The sequence below is a fragment of the Pipistrellus kuhlii genome, unplaced genomic scaffold (assembly GCF_014108245.1).
Source record: "Pipistrellus kuhlii isolate mPipKuh1 unplaced genomic scaffold, mPipKuh1.p scaffold_m20_p_11, whole genome shotgun sequence".
Classification (NCBI taxonomy): domain Eukaryota; kingdom Metazoa; phylum Chordata; class Mammalia; order Chiroptera; family Vespertilionidae; genus Pipistrellus; species Pipistrellus kuhlii.
In genome coordinates, this window is record NW_023425416.1 from 19,593,072 (window position 1) to 19,620,132 (window position 27,061).

A 27,061-nucleotide genomic window follows, 5' to 3' on the forward strand; every position below is an offset into this window, starting at 1 on the left:
GACATTTATTCTGCTTCTGACAAATTCCCAGGAGGGATTATCCAGAGATTGGTCTCTTTCAGAAATTTTGGGTTAAGTTAGGGCTAGTCTTTGTGCTTACACGGATGGGAACATGAACGTAGGTGTGTCACCTGTCTCCCTCCATTTGAGTTCCTGACCTTTCCTCTGATTCCATGTCTCTCCCACTTCTAGACTGCATGCCTTTTAGTCCAGGTATTGGATGTGACCAGTACCTCAGGTCTCTTCTATGAAAGAATCCTTCAGACAGCGGTCGCCAACCTTTCGGACCTCATGGGCCACAGGTTGGTGACCGCTGCTTCAAGTTGTCCATTGCATTGCTGAGTCTAACTTTTCACGCACTTACTCTTCTTCTTGACTTGTAATTCCAGGCCAGTGAGGAAGAGGGATTTCCTATCTTCTGACCAGTCCCTGAAGAGGCCAGAGAAGGAAAAATACATGGAATCAGAACAGGAATTTTGCTGGAAAAGCCAGCACTCTCCTAGCTGTTTACCTGGGGTCACAGTGACTAAAGGTGTAGCTAAAACATTAGGGGTTTCCAGTGAGGACCCTCGCCTCTCCAGGGCACTGCCAAGAATTTTCTCCCAGGATGCTCCATGTCCTGGCCTCAAGAAAGCTGAGGCCTTTGATTAGCCAAGGCCTGATGCCCGATGCTAGGGTCTCTCCCTTTAGTTAGAGGTAAGGCTTGTAACTCGCTTGTTCTTATGAAGGAATGGGAGCCAGCAGCTGTTGGAGCAAACTCCCTCCTGTTTGGCTTCTCCCCTCCCTAATGATCACAGAGATGGTTATTCCCCATAAAAAGTCAGGCCTGTCACCCCCAAACAGTAACCTGAAAACTGAGAGGAATGGTTTAAGAGGAGAACAGGACAAATATTTGGGGCCTTGTGCTGGTGAAGACGGAAGGATAACCATTGTGACATGAGGATGAGGATGTTGGGTCCTGCCCCATGGTGATGCATTTATTCTTTCTCCTCCATAGGCTCGCAGCCCTGAGTGAGCGGGAGACGCGCCTGCAGGAGGTGCGCTCAGCCTTCCTGGCTGCATACAGCAGCACAGTGGGGCTTCGGGGGGCGGCAGCCTCCAGTCCTTCCGGTGCCATTGGGGGCCTGCTGGAGCAGTTTGTGCGTGGCGTTGGACTCCGGGGCACCAGCAGCAGCACCTTATGAAGCAGCCAGCCCACAGCAGTTTTCTCCTCTCTCACCTGAGCCCTGAGTGGAATCAAAGCCATGCCTGGCCAAAGGGTGCTTTTTTAAAAGTCGGGGGGAAATGTCCTCACTCCCCCATCTGCATCATGCACATGGCAGCCCCAAAGCCGAGCAGGGCCAAGGACAGGGTTCTCCAAACCCCAGCTTCCTAACTGGTGACCACCACCCCTCCTCTCGTCACTGCCTTCCACCCACCCTAATCTTTGCCTGGGTTCCCACCAACTCAGAACTGTGTGGGGTTTCCTAGGGCCTTGTAGAGGCTGAGACTTCACAGATGGCACCCCCCCCTTCCATCTTGTTTCCTGGGGAGGAGGGGGTCACCTGCACTGAGAATAGGCAATTTGACACAAAATAAAATCAAAGTCTTGTTGAACAGCAGCTCTTTTGGGCATTCTCACTTGGTTGCTGTCTTTGTGAAGTTATTTGGAAGGCCCCGCTGTCCTTCCTTGTGCTGGAAAAAATGGGTTTGGGGGCTATACCTCAGCTTTTGAGCCATAATAGTCTCCTCAGTAAGATAGGGTCAGGCTGTTAAGGGGTGGAAGCAGTTTCCTCAGGCCTCATAAGGCTCTAGTCACCTAGGGAATCTGTTTATCTGTGCAGATTCTCAGGGTTGTGTGAAATCTAGACTTGAGGTTGCTGAGATTTTCATTTCACAGGGAACAGGGTGGGTATGTGTGTGTTCATTTTAAATTCTGCAGGCACCGCAGTCCTGGTTCAAGTGACCTGCAGCCTCTGCCTGCAGTGAAGGTCTGGCAGTAGTTGGTGTGGAGAGGATAGATCTGTGACCACCAGACTCATGTACAGCATGACCTAGAGAGGGCTGCATCCTCACAATGTCTATCTCTAACACCATGAATTCATGAGGGTTCAAAGACCTGGGTAGAGCCTTGCACAGTGTTGTCAATAGCCACTGTTTTACTGAGCTCTGGCTGTTTCTGTGTGTGTGTGTGTGTGTTTTAAATGGTTTTTATTTTTGTTGTTGTTAATCCTCAACTGAGGATATTTTTCCATTGATCTTTTGAGAGAGAGTGGAAGAGAGGGAAAGATAGAAACATCAATGTGTCACATAGATTGGTTGCCTCCTGCCTCCACCAGGGACTGGGCCAGGGGAGGAGCCTGCAACCAAGGGATGTGCCCTCGACTGGAATCGAACCCTAGACCACTTGGTCTGCAGGCTGACACTATCCACTGAGCGAAACCAGGTAGAGCGAGTTCTCTCAATACAAGAGAGGTCATTGTGTGAGAGCTCAGAGGAAGCAAACACTTGAGAATTGACTGTATAATCCCCTGTGCCAAGTCCTTTTCGTGGATTATCTCAATACAATTTTACAACACCCCCAAGTAGGTGCTATAATGGCCCTTCTAATGAGACTGAGCCACAGAGATGTTAAGTAACTTGCCCAAGGTCGCATAGCTAATGTGAACAAATGTGTAACTTTCTATTCTAGACCTAAGTAGGGCGGCACTGGGAGTGGGGAGAAGCAGATTGTTGAGGGAGGGCTTAGGTAGAGGAAATCCCAATCGCCCATCAGGTGCCCGAAGCCCTTCAGCACCGCGGATAGCTCTTCAGGAGGCCTGGGTTTTGCCCCAGAGAAATGCCCTGGAAGATTCTCCCAAGGTGTGGGTTGGAGGGGGTCTGGGTAAGGTTCCCGGGCAGCCTGAGGCTGCTCCAATGGGGCGGGGGCCACCCGCAGGGCTGGGCGGGGCTGTGTTGCCTTCTGGAGTTGCTGCCCGCGGCCACAGCCGGGCGCGAGCGGCGGGAGAGCACTCAGTGCTGGAGGGAGTGCGGCCGCCACCGCCAGCACAGGGGCCGGCCCCGCCGCCGGTGCCCCTAGCCCTCCGCTGCTCCGGACACCCGACCAGCTGGGAGACCAGTCATGTCTCTCAGCGGAGCCTCTGAACGCAGCGTCCCGGCCACCAAGATTGAGATTACCGTGTCCTGCCGGTGAGCTGGCCAGCTGGAGAGGGCGTAGGCACTGCCCAACCCCAACCAGCTCCGGGGCTGGGCGGACAGGGGCTAGACCCGGGGGAAAAGCATCTGGAGCAGGAAAATCGTGGATGCAGACTCTGGGTTCGGGGAGGGGTTTCCTTGAGTAGCCCCACCCGCAAAAAAGGGGGGGCTCAGCCTGCGGGTTCAAGGGATGGGTTGCGGGGGTCCAGTAGATTCTGGGCCCCAGGAGGACAAAGTTCCGAGGCAAACCCTCATTCCTGGGGACACTGTGGACACGGCCGTGTCCGGTCCGCAGGGACGCGGTCTTTGGGCTGCGGTTTCCGGCGCTGTCCGTGGTGCTGATAACACGGACCCCCGTTGGATATAGGAATGAGGAAGGGAGGTGCGGTTTGAGCCCCATGCCTCCTCCAGGTGCCCAACTCAGGGCACAGTTGAGGCGGTGGGCTTCAGAATGACCCATGCTCTGTCCGTCTGTCTGTCGCTTTCTCTAGGAACCTGCTGGACCTCGACACCTTCTCCAAGTCCGACCCTAGTAGGTGGCACCAGGCGGGGTGGAGGGCAATTTGGTGTGCGGGCGCGACTGAGGAGCGGGGAGGGGGCGCAGACTGACCTGGCGTCCTTCTCTCCCCGCCCCCGCTCCCGCCGGCAGTGGTGGTGCTGTACACGCAGAGCCGGGCCAGCCAGGAGTGGAGGGAGGTGAGTCCGAGAGTCCGCCTCCAGCCCAGAGCTGCCCCGGGAACGAAACACCCCCCGCCCCCTTTGCAGGCTCCGCGGTGACGCTCGGCGCCCCCCCCCCTTCACCCCCCTCTCTAGTTCGGACGGACCGAGGTGATCGACAACACGCTGAACCCAGACTTCGTGCGCAAATTCGTCCTTGACTATTTCTTTGAAGAAAAGCAAAACCTGCGCTTCGATGTGTGAGCCCCGCCCAGAATTCTGGCTTGAACCGCCCCCCCCCCCGCCCCCACCTAGATCCCCCCGAAATTCTGGCTGGCTACACCCCCACCAGCCATCCCGGGCTGGTTCCTCCCCAAGGCCCGGTTGGGTCCCACTTTGAATCTTAACTCCACCCCGCGTCTGCTTTGCTTCGGTGAACATCCAACCAGTTCACTCCCAGAGCCTGGTCCTGCCCACAGCTCTGCTCCTAACTTAGCTCCACCTGCGTCTAGGTCCCGCCCCACCCCTCCTCTCCCCACTACCCTCCCCTCACCCCCAGCAAGCCCTGGTTTGGCTTCGCACAGGTCTGACCCTTTCCAACTCTGACTCCTACCCCAAAGGAGATCCAGTTTTAATTTGGGTCCAAGCCTCTCCCTCCACCCACAGTCTTAACCAGCACTTGAAACTCGACCCCCTTCCAGGCTCTCCCCTACGAGTCCCGCCCGACACTGCTCTTACTCTTTCCAGGTACAACGTGGACTCCAAAACCAACATCTCCAAACCGGTGAGCGCGCGTCCCCTTGCGGTCTGGGCACACATGCGTCGCTCGGTGTGAAACGACCCTCTTTGGAACCCCCCTACCTCTTAACCCCGACACTACCTTCTTTGGTCCGAACCCACCCTTCCCGGCTCTTCTCCGGTTCCTGCCTCGGCTTCCCCCCTGTGCCTCCTACTCACTGCTCTCTTTCTTCTCGGCCGCCACTGGGTCCTGTAGAAGGTAAGGCTGCACCTGGCTGGTCGGAGCGGGGAGGGTGGAGGTGAGGGGTGGGATGGCAACATGGGGAGCAGCTTAAAATGACAGGACCGAGAAGGGGAGCTTGCTTAGGACCTTCCCCCCCGCCCCCTCCACCATCAGCTCTTTTAAAGCACAGACTGGGCGGTGGTTCTTGCTATGTCCCGTCTCCTGGAAACACCTGGCCGTTGTAGCTGGGCTGGTGTGGGCTTTTCTCCAGAGCTGGGCTGGGACTCTGCACCCCCACCCCCTCCAAGCCTTGCTGACTCCCTGTCCCGGTGCAGGATTTCCTGGGACAAGCGTTCCTGGCCCTGGGAGAGGTGATTGGAGGCCAGGGTAGCCGTGTGGAGCGACCCCTCACGTAAGCTGAACGGGAAGGGGGGAGGGGGGAAGGGTGGGTGCCTCCAAATTCTCCTCCCAAAGAAATATTCGAGGTGATGAATAGTAAGAACCTACAGCCAAGGATAATCTACCCAGCAAAGCTATCATTCAGAATCGAAGGCCAGATAAAGAGCTTCACTAATAAAAAAAAAAAGCTAAAGGAGTTCATCAACACCAAACCAGAATTATATGAATTGCTGAAGGGGGTTCTTTCAGAAGAGAAAGTAAATAAAGATAAAAATTATGAATAACAAATACGTAACTATCGACAAGTGAATCTAAAAACCAAGGAAATTAAAAAAATCTGATGAACAATATTAACTGTTGAATATAATAGAATCAGAGGTATGGAAGGGGAGTGAACTGACGATTCTTGGGGAAAAGGGGAGAGGGGGATGTGGGAAGAGACTGAACATAAACTGTGCACCTATGGATGAGGACAATGGGGAGTGGGGAAAGGGCAGAGGGTGGGGTGGGAACCTGGTGGAGGAGAGCAATGGTGGGGGGGGGGGAGGAACATTTGTAATAATATGAACAATAAAAACTTATTTAAAAAATAATTAATTAATTAAATAAATAAATATAATAAATTATTTTAAAAAAAGGTTTCAGGTTCGCTGAAACTGGTTTGGCTCAGTGGATAGAGTGTCAGCCTGTGCACTGAAAGGTCCCAGGTTCGATTCCAGACAAGGGCATGTACCTTGGTTGCAGGCACATCCCCAGTGGGGGGCGTGCAGGAGGCAGCTGATTGATGTTTCTAGATCTCTATCCCTCTCCCTTCTTTTCTGTAAAAAATCAATAATTTTTAAATTTTTTATTTGTTAATATCAAAATATATTAACAAATAACAAATAAAAAATAAATAAAAGGTCCCAGGTTCAATTCCAGTCAAGGGCACATGCCCAGGTTGTGTGTTTGATCCCTAGCAGGGGGCGTGCCAGAGGCAGCCAATCAGTGATTCTCTATCATTATTGATGTTTCTATCTCTCTCTCCCTCTCCTTCCTTCTCTGAAAGCAATAATAATTTTTTTTTTTAAGATACATGAGTCTTAGATGCTCTTTAAGGCCATGAGACTAGATGAGCTCTCCAATGGAGTGGAGAGAGAGGGGATCAAAGAGAAAGGATTTGTTCCAAGAGTTGGAACTAGAAAGGAAGACTAAGAAGAAGCATTAGGTAGTGGTGTCCTGGAAGCAAAGTGAAAGACGTGGGTGGATCAAGGAGGAGAGAGTGACTACCATGTCAAAAACTTTTGCATGTTAAATAGGTGAGAATTAGGAATTGGCCATTGGATTTAGCAAGATGGAGGTCACTGGTGACTCTGACAAGCATAATTTTGAAGGAGAGTCGGAGAAATTTAGAAAAGAATGAAGAGAGGAAAGGGAGTCAAGGAATCTTTCAATGGGGCTTTGCTGCAAAGAAAAGAGAAAAGGAGTGGTGGCTAGAGAGGAAAGTGAGGTCAAGAACAGTTTTGTGCCTGGCCGGTGTTGCACTGTGGTTGAGCATCAACCCATGAACCAAGAGGTCACTGGTTCAATTCCTGGTCAGGGCATATGCCCCGTTTGCAGGCTCTAATCCCAGTCGGGGTGTTTAGGAAGCAGCTGATTGATGATGTTTTCTTCTCATCGATGTTTCTAACACTCTATCCCTCTCTCTTCTTCTCTAAGAATCAATTTTGTAAATAAAAAAAAAGAATAGTTTTGTTTTTTTATTTTATTTTTTAATATATTTTATTGATTTTTTATAGAGAGGAAGGGAGAGGGATATAGTGTTAGAAACATCGATGAGAGAGAAACATCAATCAGCTGCCTCCTGTACACCTCCTATTAGGGATGTGCCTGCAACCAAGGTACATGCCCTTGATCGGAATCGAACCTGGGACCGCAGGCCGACACTCTATCCACTGAGCCAAACCGATTAGGGCAGTTTTGTAATTTTTTAACATGAGAAAAATTATATACCACATTTGTATGTTAAAGAGAAAGAACCAGTAGAAACTGAAAAATTGACATAACAAAATGAGGGGGAATTGCTGGAATGATGTCCTTGTGTAGGTAGGCAAAGAAAATGGGAATATAGCACACAGTGGAGGGATAAATAGACACATGCATAGTCATTTATAGCATTGGTAGGAAGATAGTTGTGTGGGTGAAGATACTGGAGGCAGAGAAGATGTGGTGGTGGGTCTGTGGACATTCTCTTCTAGTTGCTTCAGTCTTGTCAGTGAAGTAGGAAACAAGGTCATTGGCTGAGAGTAGGATGGAGGAGGAGGTTTTTTGGGTTTGAGGAGAGTAAAGAAGAAGTAAAACTGCCATCTAGCAAAACTGAAGAGTAAAGGATCTTGGGACATATGATTACTGAAGGGCCCTCTTGAGGTTTGTGGTCATGCATTTATAATGAGGCTAGCTGGCCAGTGATGTTCAGTGATTGAGCATTGACCTATGAACCAGGAGATCACTGTTCAATTCCTGGTCAGGGCATATGCCCGAGTTGTGGGCTCCCTTCCCAGTAGGGGGTGTGCAGGAGGCAGCTGATCGATGATTCTCTCTCATCATTGATGTTTCTATCTTTATCCCTCCCCCTTCCTCTTTGAAACCAATAAAAACATATTTAAAAAAAATATATATATATATATATATATATATATTTATACCAATTAGAGCCCTGGCTGGGATAGCCCAGTTGATTACAGCATCATCCCAATATGTCAAGGTTGTGGGTTTGATCCCAGTCAGGGCACATACAAGAATCAACCAATGAATGCATAAATAAGTGGAAAATTAAGTTGATCTTACTCTCTCTCTCAAATAAATAAATAAATTTAAAATGAGATCAACTGGTCATATTGATTGTATAGGTGCAGTATGGGTTGGGCAAAGAATTGGGTTTAACTAGGGCAGTGGTTCTGACAAATAAGTATATCAAAGTGAGAGAAGGACAAGGAAAGAAGGCTAGGATGCAAGGCAGTGACTATCATAATCACTGACTGGAATTTATATTGGGTGAGGAGGTGAGAGAGAACATCCAGGAGGTGGAAGGCAGTGAGAAGGCAGTAGGGTCAGTAACTTTGTCCTGGATGTGCAGGTGAAGAGTCCCTGTACTCATCACACTTGTCTTTTTAAAGTACAAAAGGTCAGAGATCGAAGAAGCCAAATCAATGGTTCAACATTCTCATTTTTAAAATAGGGGAAATCACATAGCAAGTCGGTGCCAGGACTTGAATTCGAAACACTTCTGACCTAGCTTTCTCTCTCCCATACTTGGGATTCTTTTGAGGATCAAGGTTCATAGGTTCATGCCAACAAGGTTCCTGACTATTTGGAGACCCAAGGCAAGTTGGAGATGGATGTCCTGGTATGCACCCTTCATGCACATGGGTTAGGAGAGGTTAAGGCTTCCCTTTTTCTTTTTCTTTTTTGTTGTTAATCCATTGATTTCTAAAGAGTGAAAGGAAGGGAGGGGGAGAGACACACATTGATTGGTTGCCTCCTTCAGTACACAACCAGTGCTGGGGGTCTAATCTACAACCAAGGGACAAATACTCTTACCTGGGAAACGAACCTACAACCCTTCATTGGTGCACAGTCTGAAGCTCTAACCAGGGTGTCCCTTGTCTTTTTATTTTTAATATGTTTTTATTTATTTTAGAGAGAGGGGAAAGGAGAGGAATAGAGAGATGGAAATATTGATGAGAGAGAAACATCATCCATCTGCTGCTTTCTGCACACCCCTGCTGGGAATGGAGCCAGACCAGGGCATGTGCCCTGACTGGGAATCGAACCAGTGACCTCTTGGTTCATGGGTCAGGGCTCAACCACTGAGCAACAACACTGGCCAGGCTTCCCTTGTCTTTTGTATTTCACTCATCACAGTCTTTGAAAAGCACAGCATCTTTAACTTGACAAACAGGCCCTTTGCCCCAGGTCTGGATAGAAATTCCAGGACTCTTAAATTCTATGTCTTTCTCATCATACCATTATGAGATGCCCACCTAGGTTATATTAACCCCATACTTCCAGACTATGGACCCCTCCCCAGTCAAAGTTAAGCCCTTCCCCGCTAGGAGCCACTCGGGACAGAAGGGGACACATTCAGGGGACTGTCAGTAAATAGCAAATTGAATCCCTTGAGCCACCCACCCAATCCCAGATTGGCCACCCCAATCCTTGTTACCTACTCTCCCCCCTCACAAAGAGGCTTTTTCTGCTTCCAGGGGTGTACCAGGCAAGAAGTGTGGGACCATATTGCTGACCGCAGAGGAGCTTAGCAATTGCCGGGTTAGTAAGGGCCACATGCTAGACCCAGGAGGCTTGCTTCTCTCCCCAAACTCCCTTTAGTGGACTGTCTGAGGCTATGGGACATTCGAGGTCAATGGCCCAACTTCATCCCTAGGACATTGCTACCATGCAGCTGTGTGCAAACAAGCTGGACAAGAAGGACTTCTTTGGGAAATCAGACCCCTTCCTTGTGTTCTACAGGAGCAATGAGGATGGCACGTGAGTCACTCCTTTCTCCAGGGGCACCCAGCCTCTCCCACTGTGACCATGGGCCCATTAGGGTTCTTAAGTTGGGCATCATAGACTCCACCAGGACCTGAGTCCAGAATTCATTCAAGGCAGCACACAACATGTGCTTAACAAGTGGGAGAATCCCAAAAATCTCTAAGAGTATCAGGTCCTCTCTCTGGGTTCAGTCCTACCCAAAGGCAAGTTTTAATCTTCTTGTTCATCTCCAGGTTCACCATCTGCCACAAGACAGAGGTGGTGAAAAACACACTGAATCCCGTGTGGCAGCCCTTCAGCATTCCTGTACGGGCACTGTGCAATGGAGACTATGACAGGTCTGCTTCAGCATAAGCTAGGGAGTAAGAAGACAAGGGCATGAGAGTGGGGCCTCAGAATGATGTCAAGGGTCATAATAGTGTTAGAGGATCCTGCTCAGTGAGACCATTTTGGGCATGGAGATGATTGGATGGGTAGATAAGTGGGTGGGTGGATGGATGGGTAAATGGATGGATGGATGGGTGGATGGATGGATGGATGGATGGGTGGGAAAATGAACAAATGAATGAGAAGATACATGGTGGATTGTCTAATGGATGGATGGGTATATGGATGGGTGTTATAAGAGGATTGATAAATGGGTAGAGGAGGAGATACATGAATGGATTAGTGTAGGGGTGTCGAACTCAATCAGAGAAGGGGCCAAAATCTAAAATCTAGCCTAAATCGCGGGCCGAATGGTTTACTGAACAGTCATAAACTGTCATTGTGATGGAAACGCAGCGGAGTGCAGTGATGACAGCGCGGTACGGGCCACATTGCAAGGCCTGGCGGGACGGATTTGGCCCGCGGGCCTTGTGTTTGACACATGTGGATTAGTGGATGGACAGATTATTTATGGATGAGTAAACAGATTATGGATGGATGGCTATATGAGAGATTGGTGGAGTAGATCTCTCATTGGTGGAGTAGATCTCTCATTGGTGGAGTAGAGAGGCAGAGGGATGATTGGAAAAGCAGAAGGATAAATAAATGGAGTGACAAGTATATTGATGGGTGTACAGATGAATGAATGGTAGATAGATGGATTAGTTGATGGATGAGTATAAAACAGATGGACAGGCTGATCATATAAACTAATAAATGGACAGTATGAAGATAGGTGGGTGGTATAAAGATGGATGGGCATATAAATGGTTATAGATGAATGGAATATCAGATGAACAGATATCAGATGGTCAGGTGTTTGGTTGGATAGATGAATGGATATGCAGGTGGATGCTTGCATGCATCAATGAGTCAGTTAATGGCTGCATGCATAGTTAGATGGATGGACAAAGATAGGAATTGATATGTAATTGGATTGGCAAATGTATGGGTAAATGGGTGACTAGATCAATAAAGAGATGGTTGAATGGACTGCCACATAGATAGATGGACAGATGGGGGTGATTTAGGCATAGTAGTTAAGAACAAGGTCTTGCCGAAAACAGTTTGGCTCAATGGATAGAGTGTCGGCCTGCAGACTGAGAGGTCCCGGGTTCAATTCTGGTCAAAGGCATGTACCTTGGTTGCAGGCACATCCCCAGTAGGGGGTATGCAGGAGGCAGCTGATCGATGTTTCTCTCTCATCAGTGTTTCTAACTCTCTATCCCTCTCTCTTCCTCTCTGTGAAAAATCAATAAATTATATTAAAAAAAAAAAAAAAAGAACAAGGTCTTTAGAACCAAGATGTCTGAGTTTAATCTCAGCTCAGTTATGATCCTTAGTCAAATTACTGTTAGTTTTTTTTTTTTGTTGTTGGTTTTTTTTTTTTGTGTGTGTGTGTGTGTACTTCAGCTTCCTATCCAAAAAGTAAGAATAATAGTACTTACTTTGTAAGGTCATTGATAAATAAGACAAACAGTGAAAAGTGCTGGGAACAATGCTTGGAATATAGTAGGATGTGGTAAAGAATAGCAATAGTGGCTGAAACTGGTTTGGCTCAGTGTTAGAGCGTCGGTCTGCGGACTGAAGGGTCCTGGGTTCGATTTCGGTCAGGGGCATATACGTTGGTTGCGGGCACATCCCCGGTAGGGGGTGTGCAAGAGGCAGCTGGTCGAAGTTTCTCTTTCGTCGACATTTCTAGCTCTCTGTCTCTCTCCCTTCCTCTCTGTAAAAAATCAATAAAATATATTTTTAAAAAAAGAAGAAGAATAGCAATAGTGGTACAAATAGCAGCAGTAGTAATAGTAGCCTGGTAATGGCAATAGATAGTTGGGTATTGTATATGGACTGATGAATGAATACATAGAATAGATGAACAAATGGGAGGAATGTTGATGGAAGGACTAATGGATAGATGAGAATATAATTTGTGTATGGTAAAGGAGTGGGGGTGTCTTTAAGATTTGTCATACACACCCAGCCTATCTTTATCTTTTGCATTTCAGAACAGTGAAGATTGATGTGTATGACTGGGACCGGGATGGAAGGTAGAACTGCCTTCTCCTGTACTTAACCCAAACAGTTCCCTATAATATGTGGTACATTCACTAGAAACCTCAAAGTGGCTTTGGGAATCAGGAAGGGTGATAACAGATACCAAAACCTTGGATACAATTGATCCCCTCAGTTGTCTCTCTAGTACAAGGTTTCTTCCCTTCTCTTCCCATTAGTTTGGCCATTCTTCTGGCCCCAGCACCAATGTCCTACAGCTCAAGTAGTGTCAGAGGATAGTGAGAATAAAAGTCTGTTTTTAGGGCTGGTTCCAAGCCAGCAGCAGCTGCTACTCACCCACCCCTGGCCTCGTTGCAGCCATGACTTCATTGGTGAGTTCACCACCAGCTACCGGGAGCTGAGCAAGGCCCAGAACCAGTTTACAGTGTATGAGGTGAGAGCTCCAGCCCTGCCCAGGTTGCCCAGGTCATCCCTCATCCCAGTGTGATCAGTTGGTAGTTCCCTCCCTCGTTTGCCACATTATTGTTATTATCTTCCTCACTTAGGTACTTAACCCTCGGAAGAAATGTAAGAAGAAGAAATATGTCAACTCAGGAACTGTGAGTGCTCCCTGGAGGTCTGCCCTTCCCTGGATCCTTCTGTGTCTGTCTCCATTGACATAGCATATTGGGGGTATCAAAAGGCCATAGGTACATTACTTGGATTAGTAATGTTGAGCACTAAGTAGCACCATTAAGTTTTTCCTTTTTTTTTTTCCCCCTCAACTGTGGAAATGTTTTTATCTTTACTCTTTTGTAGAACATTTTTTTAAATCTAAATTATATTTCCCAATTTAATATACTTTTGGAAATTCAAATATGTTTCTGGCAGCTTCCTCTTTTTGCCCTTTCCAAAATTGGAGAAGGTGGGTCAGGGTGTGGCAGGGGTGGCATGATGGATCTCTTTCCCTTCTGCCACTCTAACTACCCTTTCTAAAGTAGCAGGGCTGCCTCTTCTGTCCCACAGGTGACACTGCTCTCTTTCTCTGTGGACTCTGAATTCACCTTTGTCGATTACATCAAAGGAGGGTAAGTTACAGACTAAGTTCTGGGCTAAATGAGTTCCTCCCAGTTCTGAGCCTCAGTTTTTTTTTAATTTATGAATTGTCAGGGTCCAATGAGATCATGAAAACAAACTTTAAAACACTTGGCAAACTATAAAGCTCTCTGTAAAATGCATAGTGTTCTCGAGGCTTTATCCCTGGCTCTCAGACTCCCTCGAAGTCATGGCTTAAATGTGGCCATGGATGAGCAGCAACTGCTGCTGGCTTAGAGCCAGTCCTAAGATTCAAGACCACTGGTTTTCAAAGGTGACCCCAGTAATCTGACTGGGACCTACACAAAGTTATGTCTAGGCAAGAGGGGAGAGGTCAAGAGAGAGGGAAAGGCCAAGCAGACTATCGGGTCATTCTGCTTGGTTCAGTGGAGACAGGCAGACCTGAGAGAGGTACTTGGCTTCTCTGAGCCTTGCTTTTCTCCTATGTATGATGGAGATGTTAATTACTACTTTCAGGCTATAGTGAGGGTTAAGTTAAATTACATGCAATACACTTGTCATACAATAGGCATTTAATTCTGCTACCCAAAGTGGGCTCCCTAGACCAGCAGTATCTGCATGACTTGGATGCTTGTTAAAAATATAGAATCTCAGGTTCCAACTAGATAATCCAGATCAGAATCTGTATTTTCACATGATGCCCAGGTTTCATATGCACACTAGTGTTTGAGAAATCCTGGTATAATAAGTACTGGCCCCTCACTTCTCAATCCCTCTATTTCCCTGACAGGACCCAGCTGAACTTCACAGTAGCCATTGACTTCACAGCTTCTAATGGTGAGGCATGGTTTGGGGAATGGGATGTGGAGGAAGTCCTTAGGATTGGTCTGGATTCCAAGCTAGGGATAAGAGTTCACGTACCTAGTAAGCACAGGCTAGAGGCCAAGCCCAGCGAGGCTGGTACTGGGGCAGGAATGCTGGGGAGAGGTTATTGGGTATAAGGGTAGGCAGATGGTATAGGAAAATAAGTTCGTGAATAGATCAGGAAAGTTGAAAGGATATATAGTTCAAGAGGTGGGTGAGTGAATGAATGAGTGAATGAATGGGAGAGAATATGGGTATAAGGAGAGATGGATAGATGAATGGGTGTTGAGTGATGACTGGGTGGATAGACAGATGAACAGAGAGGGTAGATGGGTTTGTAAGAACAATAGAATGCCTGGATGAGTATGGGGGTGGGTAAATGCACAGATGTTTAAATTGGGGGTAAAATGGGTAAGGAGATGGGGAATGAATGAGTGGACTGGTGGATGGATCCACATGAGAATAGGCAAGTGAATAAATGGAATGTATAGGGATGAATGGATGGGTAGGCAGACAAATATGGCTGTATGGATGGATGGAAAAGAATGAAATGGCAGGTGGGCAAATGGATGGATGGATGGATGGTTGTCTAAGAGAATGAAAAGGCAGATGGATATAGGTAATCTGATAGATGGAATTATGCTAGTGGATGAGTGAATGGGTGGGAAGACAGATAAATTGATGGATAAATGTAGGGGTTGGTGGGTGGACAGATGGACAAATGAATATATGGGTGATTGGATAAAATAATAAGGGAGTACATGGGTAAAGGGTGGACGAATGGATGGATGTATGGATGCATACCAGGATAGGCAGATGAATAGATGCATGAGCAAGGTGACTATAAGGCTGGGGCTCCTGTGTCCCTACAGGGAATCCCCTGCAGCCAACCTCTTTGCACTACATGAGTCCCTACCAGCTCAGCGCCTATGCCATGGCCCTCAAGGCAGTGGGAGAAATCATCCAGGACTATGACAGTGACAAGCTCTTCCCAGCCTATGGCTTTGGGGCCAAGCTGCCCCCAGAGGGACGGATCTCCCATCAGTTCCCCCTGGTATGGTATAGGACAGAGCCTACACTCCATGCCCTGGCATGTGGCCTACCCAAGTTGACAAATTTCTTCTATTTACATTTCTTCTAAGGGTCATGGACCTGCAGAGGAGCAGGAAGCTATGTTAGGGGAGAAGAGCAGGGAGGGGGAGCAGGGCTGGAGTTTGGGTGGCGGGGGGAGCATGAAAAGAGAGTGATGATAAAAGGAAGGAGTGAGCTTGGATCAGAGCACTACTGGGTATACCCTGCATGGGTCCAGCCCAGCAGGGCATCTTCCCTGACAGAACAACAATGATGAGGACCCCAACTGTGCGGGCATTGAAGGTGTGCTGGAGAGCTACTTCCAGAGCCTGCGCACAGTGCAGCTCTACGGGCCCACCTATTTTGCTCCTGTCATCAACCAGGTGGCCAGGTAAGGTAACTTGACTCCCCAAGGATAGTTAGAACCATTCTTAGTGAACTTGGGCTTTGGGGAGAGGGTGAAATTTTATGTTAGCCAGCCCTTTGTATAAAGAGGTTATAAATGCCTTATTCTGGGTCAGAGACGGTATCAGCAAACTACCCCAGTCCCACTCCCTGTGAACAGCTGAAACCTCAAGATTGGGGGAGAGAAAGGCCAAAGCACAACAATTAAGTTACAAGCTTTGGCATCAGATTTGGGAGCGATCCTGTTTCTACCACTCACTATGTGACTTATGCAATTTAGCCTCTCCAAGCCTCCATTATGGGTGTAATAATGGATAACAATAGCCCCTTCTTTATAGGGTTGTTGGGAGGTTACAATTAGATAACAATGTAATAATTACTATTTTTTTTCTTTTTTCTTTTTTTTTTTTACCACCATTAAAATTAAACATTTTTTAAATTTATGATTATGCATTCATTGGTTGCTTCTTGTATGTACCCTGACGGGGATTGGCTGCCTAGCTGGTTTGGCTTAGTGGATGGAGCGTTGGCCTGCGGGCTAAAGAGTCCCGAGTTCAGCCCTAGACGGTTTGGCTCAGTAGATAGAGCATTGGCCTGCAGACTGAACGGTCCTGGGTTTGATTCCAGTCAAGGGCACATGCCCAGGTTGTGAGCTCGATCTCCAGTAAGGAGGTGTGCAGGAGGCAACCAATCAGTGATTCTTTCTCAACATTGATGTTTCTATCTCTTTCTCCCTTCCTCTCTGATATCAATAAAAATATATTTTTTAATATATATATATATATATATATATATATATATATATATATATATATATTATTTTTTTAATTGATTTCTTACAGAGAGGAAGGGGAGAGATAGAGAGCTAGAAACATCGATGAGAGAAACATTGACCGGCTGCCTCCTGCACACCCCCCACCAGGGATGTGCCTGCAACCAACGTACATGCCCCTGACCGGAATCGAACCTGGGACCTTTCATCCGCAGACCGACGCTCTACCACTGAGCCAAACTGGCTTTGCAAATAAAAATATATTTTTTAAAAGAAGAAGAGTCCCGAGTTCAATTCCAGGCAGGGGCACATGTCCAGGTTGCGGGCTTGATCCCCTTTGGGAAGTGTGCATGAGGCAGCCAATCTGATTCTTTCTTATAGATGTTTCTATATCTCTCTCCCTCTCCCTTCCTCTCTGAAATCAATCAAATATATATTATGAAAAAAAGAAAATGGATAAAAGTGGGAGGATTTCAGGGAGATTTATATGTCCATAGACTTTCTTTTTCCCTGGTAAAATTTTATCTTTTAATTCATAATAAGGATGATAGTGTCTTTAATTATAAAAGTAACATAACACATAACATTGCTATAGAAAATTTCAAGGATGGAGAAATACGATATCACCCAGAATACTGCCCAATACACACACACACACACATACACACACACACACACACATATATATATATGTATGTATATATATATACATACATATATATATGTATGTATGTATTTTGACAGTCTTTTCCTTATGCATCCATTATTGCAGTCAAATTACATTAATATTTCACTACAGATGTTTTCACTTAATACTAGAGCCTGAGCATAGTATTAGTTGTTATTAACAGACTTCTTAAATATTATCTTGGACAACTTCACTCATTTATTCATTCATTCATTCATTCATTCATTTAATAAACATTAAGAAACCCTAGCCGGTGGATAGAGAGTTGGCCCACAGACTGAAGGGTCCTGGGTTTGATCCTGGTCAAGGATATATACCTTGGTTGTGGGCTTGATCCCTGGCCCTGGTTGGGCTGCTTGCAGAGGCAACCAATTGATGTGTCTCTCTCACATCAATGTTTTTCTTTTTCTTTTCTTTCTTTTTTTAAAAATATATTTTATTGATTTTGTACAGAGAGGGAGAGAGATAGAGAGTTAGAAACATCGATGAGAGAGAGTCATCGATGAGCTGCCTCTTGCACACCCCACACTGGTGATATGCCCACAACCAAGGTACATGCCCTTGACCGGAATCGAACCCGGGACCCTTCAGTCCCCAAGCCGACGCTCTATCCATTGAGCCAAACCGGTCTCGGCACATCAATGTTTTTCTCTCTGTGTCTCTCCCCCCTCCCTTCCACTCTCTCTAAAAACCAATGGAAAAATAAGCTCTGGTGAGAATTAACAAATAAATAGATAAACATTAAGAAAAGGGGCAATGTAACATGAATGTGGGACGTGGAGTCAGACTAGCTCATACACACACTTTACCTCTTATTAGCTGTAAGACTTTGGGCAAGGCTCTTAACCTCCCTGTGTCTGTTTCCTCTTTGTACAATGGGGATAGCAATATCCACATCACAAGGTTGTGAAGACTAACTAAATTAACATCTGTCAAGCACTTAGAACAGTGCCTGCCACATCATAAGTGCTATAGGTGTTAGCTATTCCTGTTACTATTTTTTTTTTGTAAGCAAAACTCTGAGCTTTATTTCATTGCAAGTGATGTTACCTATGTACACTTTTCTTTCCAGTTAACTGCTGAAATTGCCTTTAAAGAGACCACACTGTAAAATGTGTTTTAACTACTAATTTATTAAAATTTCCTGTCAATTGACACATTCTGTATGGAGCCTTTCAAGGAAGTTTTGAGAGTTTATTTACAATGTTACTATTATTATAGTTATTACTATTCAAAGGGCATCAGCTGTGTGCTCAGTTCTCTGCTGATGCACTGGAGACTCACAGATGAATCAGATTTAGTCTCCACCCTTGGGAGTTCCCACCTTGGTTCAAGAGACAGAAATATAAATAAATCATTACCTTCTGTAGGCTAGAGCTTCCCAGGCTTTTCCAGCAAGTCGCCTGTCAGCAAAGGCAAGCTACTGCTTCCCCCAGGGGAATCTGGGGGCACAGCTGAAAGCAGCCAGACTGAAAATGTCTTAGAAGTCCCCATATTTTATCTTAAAAATTTATACACGTTTTACATTCCTCTCACAGTGTGTCCATGTTTGCTTTAATCTAGAAAAAAAGTGTTTTAAGTGTACATATTGTCATCTAGCTTTATCCACATGGTCATACAGAACAATGGATGGGCCATGTACTCTGTTGCCTTGGGTCCCCCTAGGCACACAAGCTGGTACCCAAATGGGTGTGAGAACCCATTTGGAAGGGCACACAGCCCATTTCAGTGGGCGATATCCCAGAAGGCAGAGGGAGAGAAGAGGAGGGTATAACTTAGTCTGAGAAATCCGAGGCAGCCTTCTCATGAAGGGGGCTGCCACTCTGGGGCTAGAGGGCAAGTTGAACTTTATCAGAGAAGGGAGGAGAGGAGGTCTGACAGAAAGACCAAAAGCACAGAGGTGTGAGGGGCAAGCTCAGGAAGAGTGAACAGTATATGAGGATCGGAATGCGCCATTGTGTGGAATGCAGGGACATCCAAAGAGCTCAGGCTTTAGGCTTAGTTGGTCAAGCATGAGGTTGGACCACGGCCTCACCATCCTTTGGAGATGCTACTTAATGTCTCTGAACGTCAATTCTCTCATTTAAAAAATAGGAATAAAAATGTGCCTACCTTATAGAATGGTTGTAAGGATTAAATTAGATCATGCACAACAAATGTGCAGCTATGGGTGTTTTTTAAAATATATTTTTATTGAAGGGAGAGGGAAAGAGAGATAGAAACATCAATGATGGAGAAAGAATCATTGACTGGCTGCCTCCTACACGCCCCCTACTGGGGATCGAGTCTGCAACCCTGGCATATGCCTTGACTAAGAATTGAACTGTGACTTCCTAGTTCATAGGTCGACACTCAACCACTGAACCATGCTAATCAGACTGCACACATGATTTGAGTGATCATAGATAATTCTTCATTTTTTACCACCCACTAGCCAAGTGGGGCACAGACTGGCATCCCCCAGCCAGTCACCCATCTCAAAGGTCTAAATGGCCTTGGTAATGCCAGGTATCTACAGAGATGTACCTCCCTGGCCCCCATACCACTCCATGCCTTACATTGCCCCTGGCTCACAAATCCCTTCATGTGTGGGCCTTCACCCATTGTACCAGCCTCATCTCTCTCCTGTAATCCTACATATGCCACTAGAACATAGATCTTGGTTTGCACATGCAAACCCTCTCTCTGGAACACTTTTCTTTTTACCTCTCCACCCCCCCCCCCCCACTTCTCTTTTCTCCCTCGGCAACACCTTCATCTGGCTAACTTGTACTCACTTTTGTCTTAGTTTAGATGTTATGTCCTCAAAGCCATAAGCTCATTATATCATAATGGTATAAGCATTCATCTCCCCAGAACAATATCCTATTCTCTGTGGCATGCTCAGCACTGAGCTTGGTGCCTGACACACAGCCGGTATGCAATGATATTTGTAAAATGAGTGACAGGAAACGGTACCAGTCCAGGCCTATGAAGAGGCTGTGGCCAGAATTCAGAAAGAGAACAGGGGCTGCCAAGGAAGATTATAACCCAATCCCACGTGAGGCACTGGGCAAACTGAGCCATGGCTATCTGAATTCTCCACCATGCTCTCCTCTGACTTTTAGATATTAGGCTTAAATGCCGGCACAGTTCAATAGAACTTTCTGTGATGATAGAAATGTTCTATAACTGTGATGTCCAACATGGTCTCATACAGACACTGAACACTTGAAACATAGCTAGAGTGACTAAGGAACTGCATGTTTGATTCTATTTAACTTAATTCACTTACATTTCAATAGCCATATGTGGCTAGGAATACTTTACTGGATGGAGTAGTTCCATCCTTTCCAACACACACAGGGCTGAGAATGGATGTCAGGAGACCTGGCTCTGCCATGGCCTTTGTGCTCTCTCACTATGTAAACTAAGGGGACTGGACCCAATCACTTCTGAAGTCCTTTTCACCTGGAAAAATCTTGGATTCAAAGGTTGATGGTAAGAGAAGAAAAGGAGTTACACTGACACGGCACCCAGCAGCCCGGAAATGGGCTGAGTTCAGCAGAGAGGGGAAGGGAGTCAGGTGAAATAGGGGAGATGACGGAAGAAAGGAGGCCTTCAGCCTTTGGGTCATGCTCTTTTCTTTTTTTTTTAATATATATATATTTTATTGATTTTGTACAGAGAGGAAGGGAGAGAGATAGAAAGCTAGAAACATCGATGAGAGAGAGTCATCGACCAGCTGCCTCTTGCACACCCCCTATTGGGGATATGCCCACAACCAAGGTACATGCCCTTGACTGGAATCGAACCCGGGTCCCTTCAGTCCCCAAGCCGACGCTCTATCCATTGAGCCAAACCAGTCTCGGCTCTTTTTAAAAAAATATATATTTTTTATTGATTTTTTTTACAGAGAGGAAGGGAGAGAGATAGAAAGCTAGAAACATCGATGAGAGAGAAACATCGACCAGCTGCTTCCTGCACATCCCCCACTGGGGATGTGCCCGCAACCAATGTACTTGCCCCTGGCCAAAATCGAACCAGGGACCTTTCAGCCCGCAGACCGACACTCTACCACTGAGCCAAACCAGTTTTGGCTGGGTCATGCTCTTGTTTAAACACCAAAATCTTCCCAGGGGCGACAAAGTTCTGTGTGGTCTGGCTCCGACCCTACCTCAGCCACATGGTCCAGTCTGCTTCCCTCACTTTCTAGGCTCCAGGCAGGGTGGGCTTCCTTCAGTCCCATCACAGGACCTTAGTCCATGCTGTTCCTTCCTCCTGAAATGATCCCCCCTCATTTAACCTCTCCTTCATCCTCAAACATTGTTTCCTTCGAGATTTGGACTATGCCAGGAATCGTCACTATACACCCTCACAGCAGTGTCCCTTTCTAACACAGCACTCATAGTAAGTGATTTTATATCTATTTCAGTGGTTCTTGAATCAGTATCTGCTCCCATTGAGTGGCCTGTTTTTCTCATGGTGTACCTTCCATGCCTAACACAGAACCTCCCATACTAAGTGCTCCACAATGTTACTGGCAGAGAGTGGCAGGCAGCCAGGTCTGGGGAAGGAGCATGAGCTTCAGAAGCCCCAATCCCTGCCTGGCACTTACATGCTGGCTGTGGAAGCTCTAGGAGTAGGGTGTTCTCATTGGTCTCTCTGGCCTTTCAGCTGGATTCTGTTCTTGGCCTCTCACCAGGGCTGCAGCCAAGGTCTCCGATGGTTCCCAGTACTATGTTCTGCTCATCATCACCGATGGAGTCATCTCTGACATGACACAGACCAAGGAAGCCATTGTCAGTGTGAGTCTGAGGAGGAGGGCTTGGCAGGGAGGGGTCACTGTTAATAACTGTGAAGGGGTGGAGATTTTAATTTAATGTTAATTAAATTGACTAATACTTGTCAAGAGGTTTAAAGCTAACAATTTAGCCTGAATACAATTTAGTTTCATGAATACTAGCAGAAGACACAAGATTCGGTGAATAGGAACAAAGAACTCTGTTATTCCCAGCAATAGCAGTAGCTTGAGTATCAGCATTTTCTCTCTTTTTTTTTTTTTAAATATATTTTATTGATTTTTTTTAATTTTATATTTTATTGATTTTGTACAGAGAGGAAGGGAGAGAGATAGAGAGCTAGAAACATCGATGAGAGAGAGTCATCGATCAGCTGCCTCTTGCACACCCCCTACTGGGGATATGCCCGCAATCAAGGCACATGCCCTTGACCGGAATCGAACCCGGGACCCTTCAGACCCCAAGCCGATGCTCTATCCATTGAGCCAAACCGGTCCTGGCCATTTTCTCTTATTCTCTAAGCCCAAATTCCCACAAGAGGATGGTAAGAGAGTCAGATGACACATGCATCCAGTCAGCTGCATTAGAGAGCAGAAACCGTGAGCTTAGGAAACCCCTCTGTTTTATAATGGGCAGTAATGTTTGGAAGACAAGCTTGGGTGCCCAGTTTCTCCGCTTTGTTCTTATACTGGGCATTAAACAAAGGTGCCCTTGGCTCTGAAGAAAGACACTATATATTTGATATGCAGACATCCTTGCAAAAACAGTCTGGAACAAAGTAAATCAGTGCCTCTACTTGCAAGATGTGCAGAAATATAACACATGCACACAAAAATTGCTCTCAACAGTCACCTCCCTTATTATGGCTACTCACCCCAGACATTAATCCTCTTTCTCTCACAGGCATCCTCACTGCCCATGTCTATCATTATTGTTGGTGTGGGACCAGCCATGTTTGAGGGTGAGTAGGATGGGGGTTGTCCCTGAGTGGGACCAATAATTGGGAAAAATGAAGGAGAAACTGTGTACCCAGGCCTGCCCCCGAAAAAAGATAGGATTGATGCCTGTGTTGGACCTTCACCAAGTCACAGACCTTTTCTGAACATCCTTCCTCATCATAATCAAGGCTGTTGATCTGAATACTTCCCTCTTGGGATTCCTGGGAGGATGGGATGTGTGGAAAGGCATAATAACAATAATGCCATAGCAATGCCTAATATTTATAGGACTCTGACAATCATGAGGCATTCTCATGATGACTCCAAAGGAGAGCTGAGAGGGAATGGGCAGCATGGGTTGGTTGGTGTGGAAGAGGTCAATCAGCTGAGGGGTGTCTTTTTTACAGCAATGGAAGAGTTGGATGGTGATGACGTGCGTGTATCCTTCAGGGGACGCTATGCTGAGCGGGACATCGTTCAGGTAGACCTGATCAGAGAGAGGAAGTCATGGAGCTGAAAGGCATGATGGGAAGGAGAGACTAAGTTGGCAGCTATTCTTTCTTCTGCCTTCTTAATCACCTATCTTTCACCCCTCACTCGAAGCCTTCCTGCTTTCACTGAACAAAATCATTGTGAGAAATAAGCAGGTTGCTATAGCCATTATGGATCCACAGTGTAGATCCCCAAGGCCTCTGCCCTCTAATGGAGGCAACCAATAATAATCACACAGCTGAACATCCATTAGATTGTGGTAAGCGCTCCAGAGAAACAGCAAACGTCACTGTGAGAGTCTACAATAAGGAGCTGTCTTAGGTAGGGTAGTCAGGGAAGGCTTCTTCAAGAAAATTACATTTGAGCTGAAAACCTATAAGCATTACAGGCAGAGGAACAGCATGGAAGAAGGCCCTGAGGCTCAGAGGAAGAGAGAGGGATGGAGAGTTAGAAACATCGATGAGAGAGAATCATCGATCAGCTGCCTCTTGCACAGCCCCTACTGGGGATGTGCCCGCAACCAAGGTACATGCCTTTGACTGGAATCGAACCTGGGACCTTTCAGTCTGCAGGCCGACGCTCTATCCACTGAGCCAAACCGGTTTCAGCCAGACAATTATTTAAGAAAAAAATTTACAATAGCTATTTGATTAAATGGTGATGGTGAGTGAGTGGGGCTTCAGGATGATTCTCAGTTTTCTAGCCTGAGCAATTGGTAATAGTCCCATTAATTGGGAAGGGAAAAGCTGAAGGAGGAGCAGATTTGGCGGAAAGGATTAGAATTCAGTTGTGAACACATTGGATTTGAGATATCTAAGACAATTGAATGGAGAGATGATACAAGCAACTATATATGTGGTTCTGGACGTTTATAGGGATGAATCTATAAATTTGGCAGTCAACAAGAACAGTTTTTAAAGTGACGGGAGTGTATAAAATCACTTGGGAAGACAATTGAGAGAGAAGGAACCAAGTTTAGAGATTAGCTAGAACTTAGAGGAATGAGGGGAGAGGGGAGCTTATCCAGAAAGACAGGAGAAAATCCAGCAATGTGGTGTGTCAAGAGTGGATGTGTCATGATCACATGTAAAGGAGAGAGAAGTAAAATGAGGACTGACAATTACTACCCATTGGACTAATTTGGGAACATAGGCTGTTGACAACAGTACCAAAAGCAGTTTCGGTAGATTGTGTGAAGCCTGACTGGAGTGAGTTGAGGATAAATAGAAAGTGTGTTTGGGGGGGAAAGGGGGTGGAAAGAAAGCAATATCCCTCAGGTTAGAGGGATATTTAGAAAGAGATGATAGGGGTTAAAGAGGAAGCCTCTCTACTTACTCTCTTCCCCACTCCCCTCCCTCCTGGCCATCACTCACACCTGATTGTCTGTGCCTGTCCTAGTTTGTCCCATTCCGAGACTATGTCGACCGATCAGGGAACCAGGTGCTGAGCATGGCCCGACTAGCCAAGGATGTGCTGGCGGAGATCCCGGAGCAGCTGCTGTCCTATATGCGCACCAGGGACATCCAGCCTCGCCCCCCACCTCCTGCCAACCCCAGCTCGACCCCAGCTCCAGAGCAGCCCTAAGGAGCCTACTTATCCAATGCCTGCAAACTGCCCACCTGCCCACCCACTGCTTCTGCAGAAAGCCAGAGGCACCTGCAGCCCTGGAACTCATTGGGAGGCCAGCTTGGAGGATCAGTGCTGGCTGGTCAAGGCCTCCACTCCCCTTCCCTCAGAAGGGCCTTGCACTGTAACCACCTCCCTGCCTTCATTCCAATAATAAAGCTGATAATAATAATTACTCTACCTCTGTCTCATGGGTCTCGGGGAGGGAGACTAGGGGACCCACCAAAAGGAGGGAACAAAAATTGCTTCAGCTAGGGTTTATTCCCATCCTAATATACAATCATCCAATCATTTCTTTGGACATTCTTCAAACACTTTCGGAAGTGATAAGTAAAACTGTATGTTTTTGCTGACACAGGAGACAGGCTATAGCTTTCATCAGACTATTTTTAAAATATATATATTTCTTTACTGATTTTTAAGAGAGGAAGGGATATATATATATATATATATATATATATATATATATATATATTGATGAGAGAGAATCATTGATTGGCTGCCTCCTGCACAGCCCCTACTGGGGATTGAGCCCACAATCCCGGGAGGAAGGGAGAGGGATAGAGAGTTAGAAACATCGATCAGCCGCCTCCTGCACACCTTCCACTGGGGATGTGCCCACAACCAAGGTAGTGCCCCTGACTGGAATCAAACCTGGGACCCCTCAGTCCACAGGTTGATGCTCTATCCACTGAGCCAAACCAGTTTTGGCGAGAGTCAAATTTTTAAACAAACTTCTTCTAACGCAACGCCACTTCTTCAAAATAGACTCGCCCAAGCCGTGGTATTTTGTGGAAGAGCCACACTCAAGGGGCCAAAGAGCCGCATGTGGTTCAAGAGCTGCAATTTGCCAACCAGGGGGCTAAGGCAAAAGGGGTCAGCTTTAAGATGACTTTATTACTCTGTTTTCATCCATTTAGTCTGAGTTTTCTGAGTGAGGATAATAAAAATAGCTAATATTTTCTTTGATTATTCATTACATATCATACACTAGGGGTGTCGAACTCAATCAGAGAAGGGGCCAAAATCTAAAATCCAGCCTAAATCGCGGGCCGAATGGTTTACTGAACAGTCATAAACTGTCATTGTGATGGAAACGCAGCGGAGTGCAGTGATGACAGCGAGGTGCGGGCCACATTGCAAGGCCTGGCGGGACGGATTTGGCCCGCGGGCCTTGTGTTTGACACATGTGTCATACACTATGCTAGGTGATTTATAAGCATCATCTTTTTAATCTTCAGAACAATCCTGTGAGGTAGGCACTATATTCTATCTCCATTTAACAAACTGAGAAAACTGAGGTTCAGAGTGATTAAGTCACTTATTGAAGAGAGCTCTTCAGTTTGACTCCAGATCCCAAGATCTTAACCAGCAAACAAACATCTTCCTGGAGTGTCCAATAGGGTGGTTTTTTTTGTTTTGTTTGTTTTTTGAAAACACTGTATACAAAAACATACATTATAGTGGGTCAAATGCAAGGTTTGCAATAACATAAAATATAGGTTTCCAGATCCTTAGGGCTTTGCCCCGAAACCCTGAAAGACCCTTTCACACTCCTCTTTCATGGCAAAATTGGAGATGCTTAGTGATAAGCATGTTTAACAAATAAACTCTCCCTTGCACCAAAGTTCTCCAAAGCCCCCCAAGAACTATCAATAAAGCTTTGGAGCTGCATTTCACAAGTAAGAAATTTGAGGTAGGAAGAATTTAACTTGCCCTAGTTCATGTAGCTACAAAGTGGTCTAGTCACATTAAAATCAACTGTCTGTTTTTAAAATTTATTGATGAGCCCTGGTCGGTTTGACTCAGTGGATAGAGCATAGGCCTGCAAACTGAAGGGTCCTGGGTTCGATTCTGGTCAAGGGCACATGCTTGGATTGGGGGCTTGATCCTGATGGGAGGCATGCAGGGGGCAGCCAATCAATGATTCTCTTTCATCATTGATGTTTCTATCTCTTTCCGTCTTCCTTCCTCTCTGAAATCAACATAAAAAGTATTTAAAAAAATAAAATTTATTGAAACATTGACCTGTTGTCCCACCCACCTATGCATTCATTGGTTGATTCTTGCACGTGCCCTAACCTGGACAGAACCAGCAACCCAGGTGCATCTGAATGATGCTCCAACCATTCAGAGCTACCTAGCAGAGCCCAGTTCTGTCTGAGATCATCTCCCACCCGGCAAACCGTAGCCCTAATACATTTCTCCGCCAACCTACAGGGTTCC

General features: G+C 46.2%; 2 protein-coding genes across 11 annotated transcripts in view; both read left to right on the forward strand.

Annotated features, from left to right (window-relative positions):
• Window positions 1-1,601, forward strand: part of MTMR14 (myotubularin related protein 14) — a 48,345-nt gene extending 46,744 nt beyond the window's left edge. For all 8 annotated transcript variants that reach the window (XM_036431029.2, XM_036431027.2, XM_045579144.1 and 5 more), the window contains one exon: window positions 998-1,601. In XM_036431029.2, coding sequence (XP_036286922.1) covers window positions 998-1,184 — 187 coding nt within the window. In that variant the 3' untranslated portion in view covers window positions 1,185-1,601. The remainder of the gene's footprint in view (window positions 1-997) is intronic.
• Window positions 1,602-2,846: 1,245 nt separating this feature from the next.
• Window positions 2,847-25,015, forward strand: CPNE9 (copine family member 9). Of its 3 annotated transcripts, XM_036431031.2 has the most exons (21): window positions 2,848-3,168; window positions 3,666-3,706; window positions 3,824-3,870; window positions 3,988-4,091; window positions 4,579-4,615; window positions 4,826-4,828; window positions 5,128-5,204; window positions 9,436-9,499; window positions 9,615-9,718; window positions 9,958-10,062; window positions 12,157-12,198; window positions 12,521-12,596; window positions 12,709-12,762; window positions 13,169-13,230; window positions 13,989-14,035; window positions 14,935-15,116; window positions 15,397-15,524; window positions 21,683-21,785; window positions 22,683-22,740; window positions 23,125-23,198; window positions 24,608-25,015. In XM_036431031.2, the coding sequence occupies exons 1-21, from the start codon at window positions 3,101-3,103 to the stop codon at window positions 24,791-24,793; spliced, it is 1,662 nt and encodes a 553-aa protein (XP_036286924.1). In that variant the 5' UTR covers window positions 2,848-3,100; the 3' UTR covers window positions 24,794-25,015. The 3 variants fall into 3 exon arrangements, with proteins under 3 accessions (XP_045435101.1, XP_036286924.1, XP_036286925.1); XM_045579145.1 differs by lacking the exon at window positions 4,826-4,828 and having other exon boundaries at window positions 2,847-3,168; XM_036431032.2 differs by lacking the exons at window positions 2,848-3,168; window positions 3,666-3,706; window positions 3,824-3,870; window positions 3,988-4,091; window positions 9,436-9,499.
• Window positions 25,016-27,061: the final 2,046 nt, after the last annotated feature.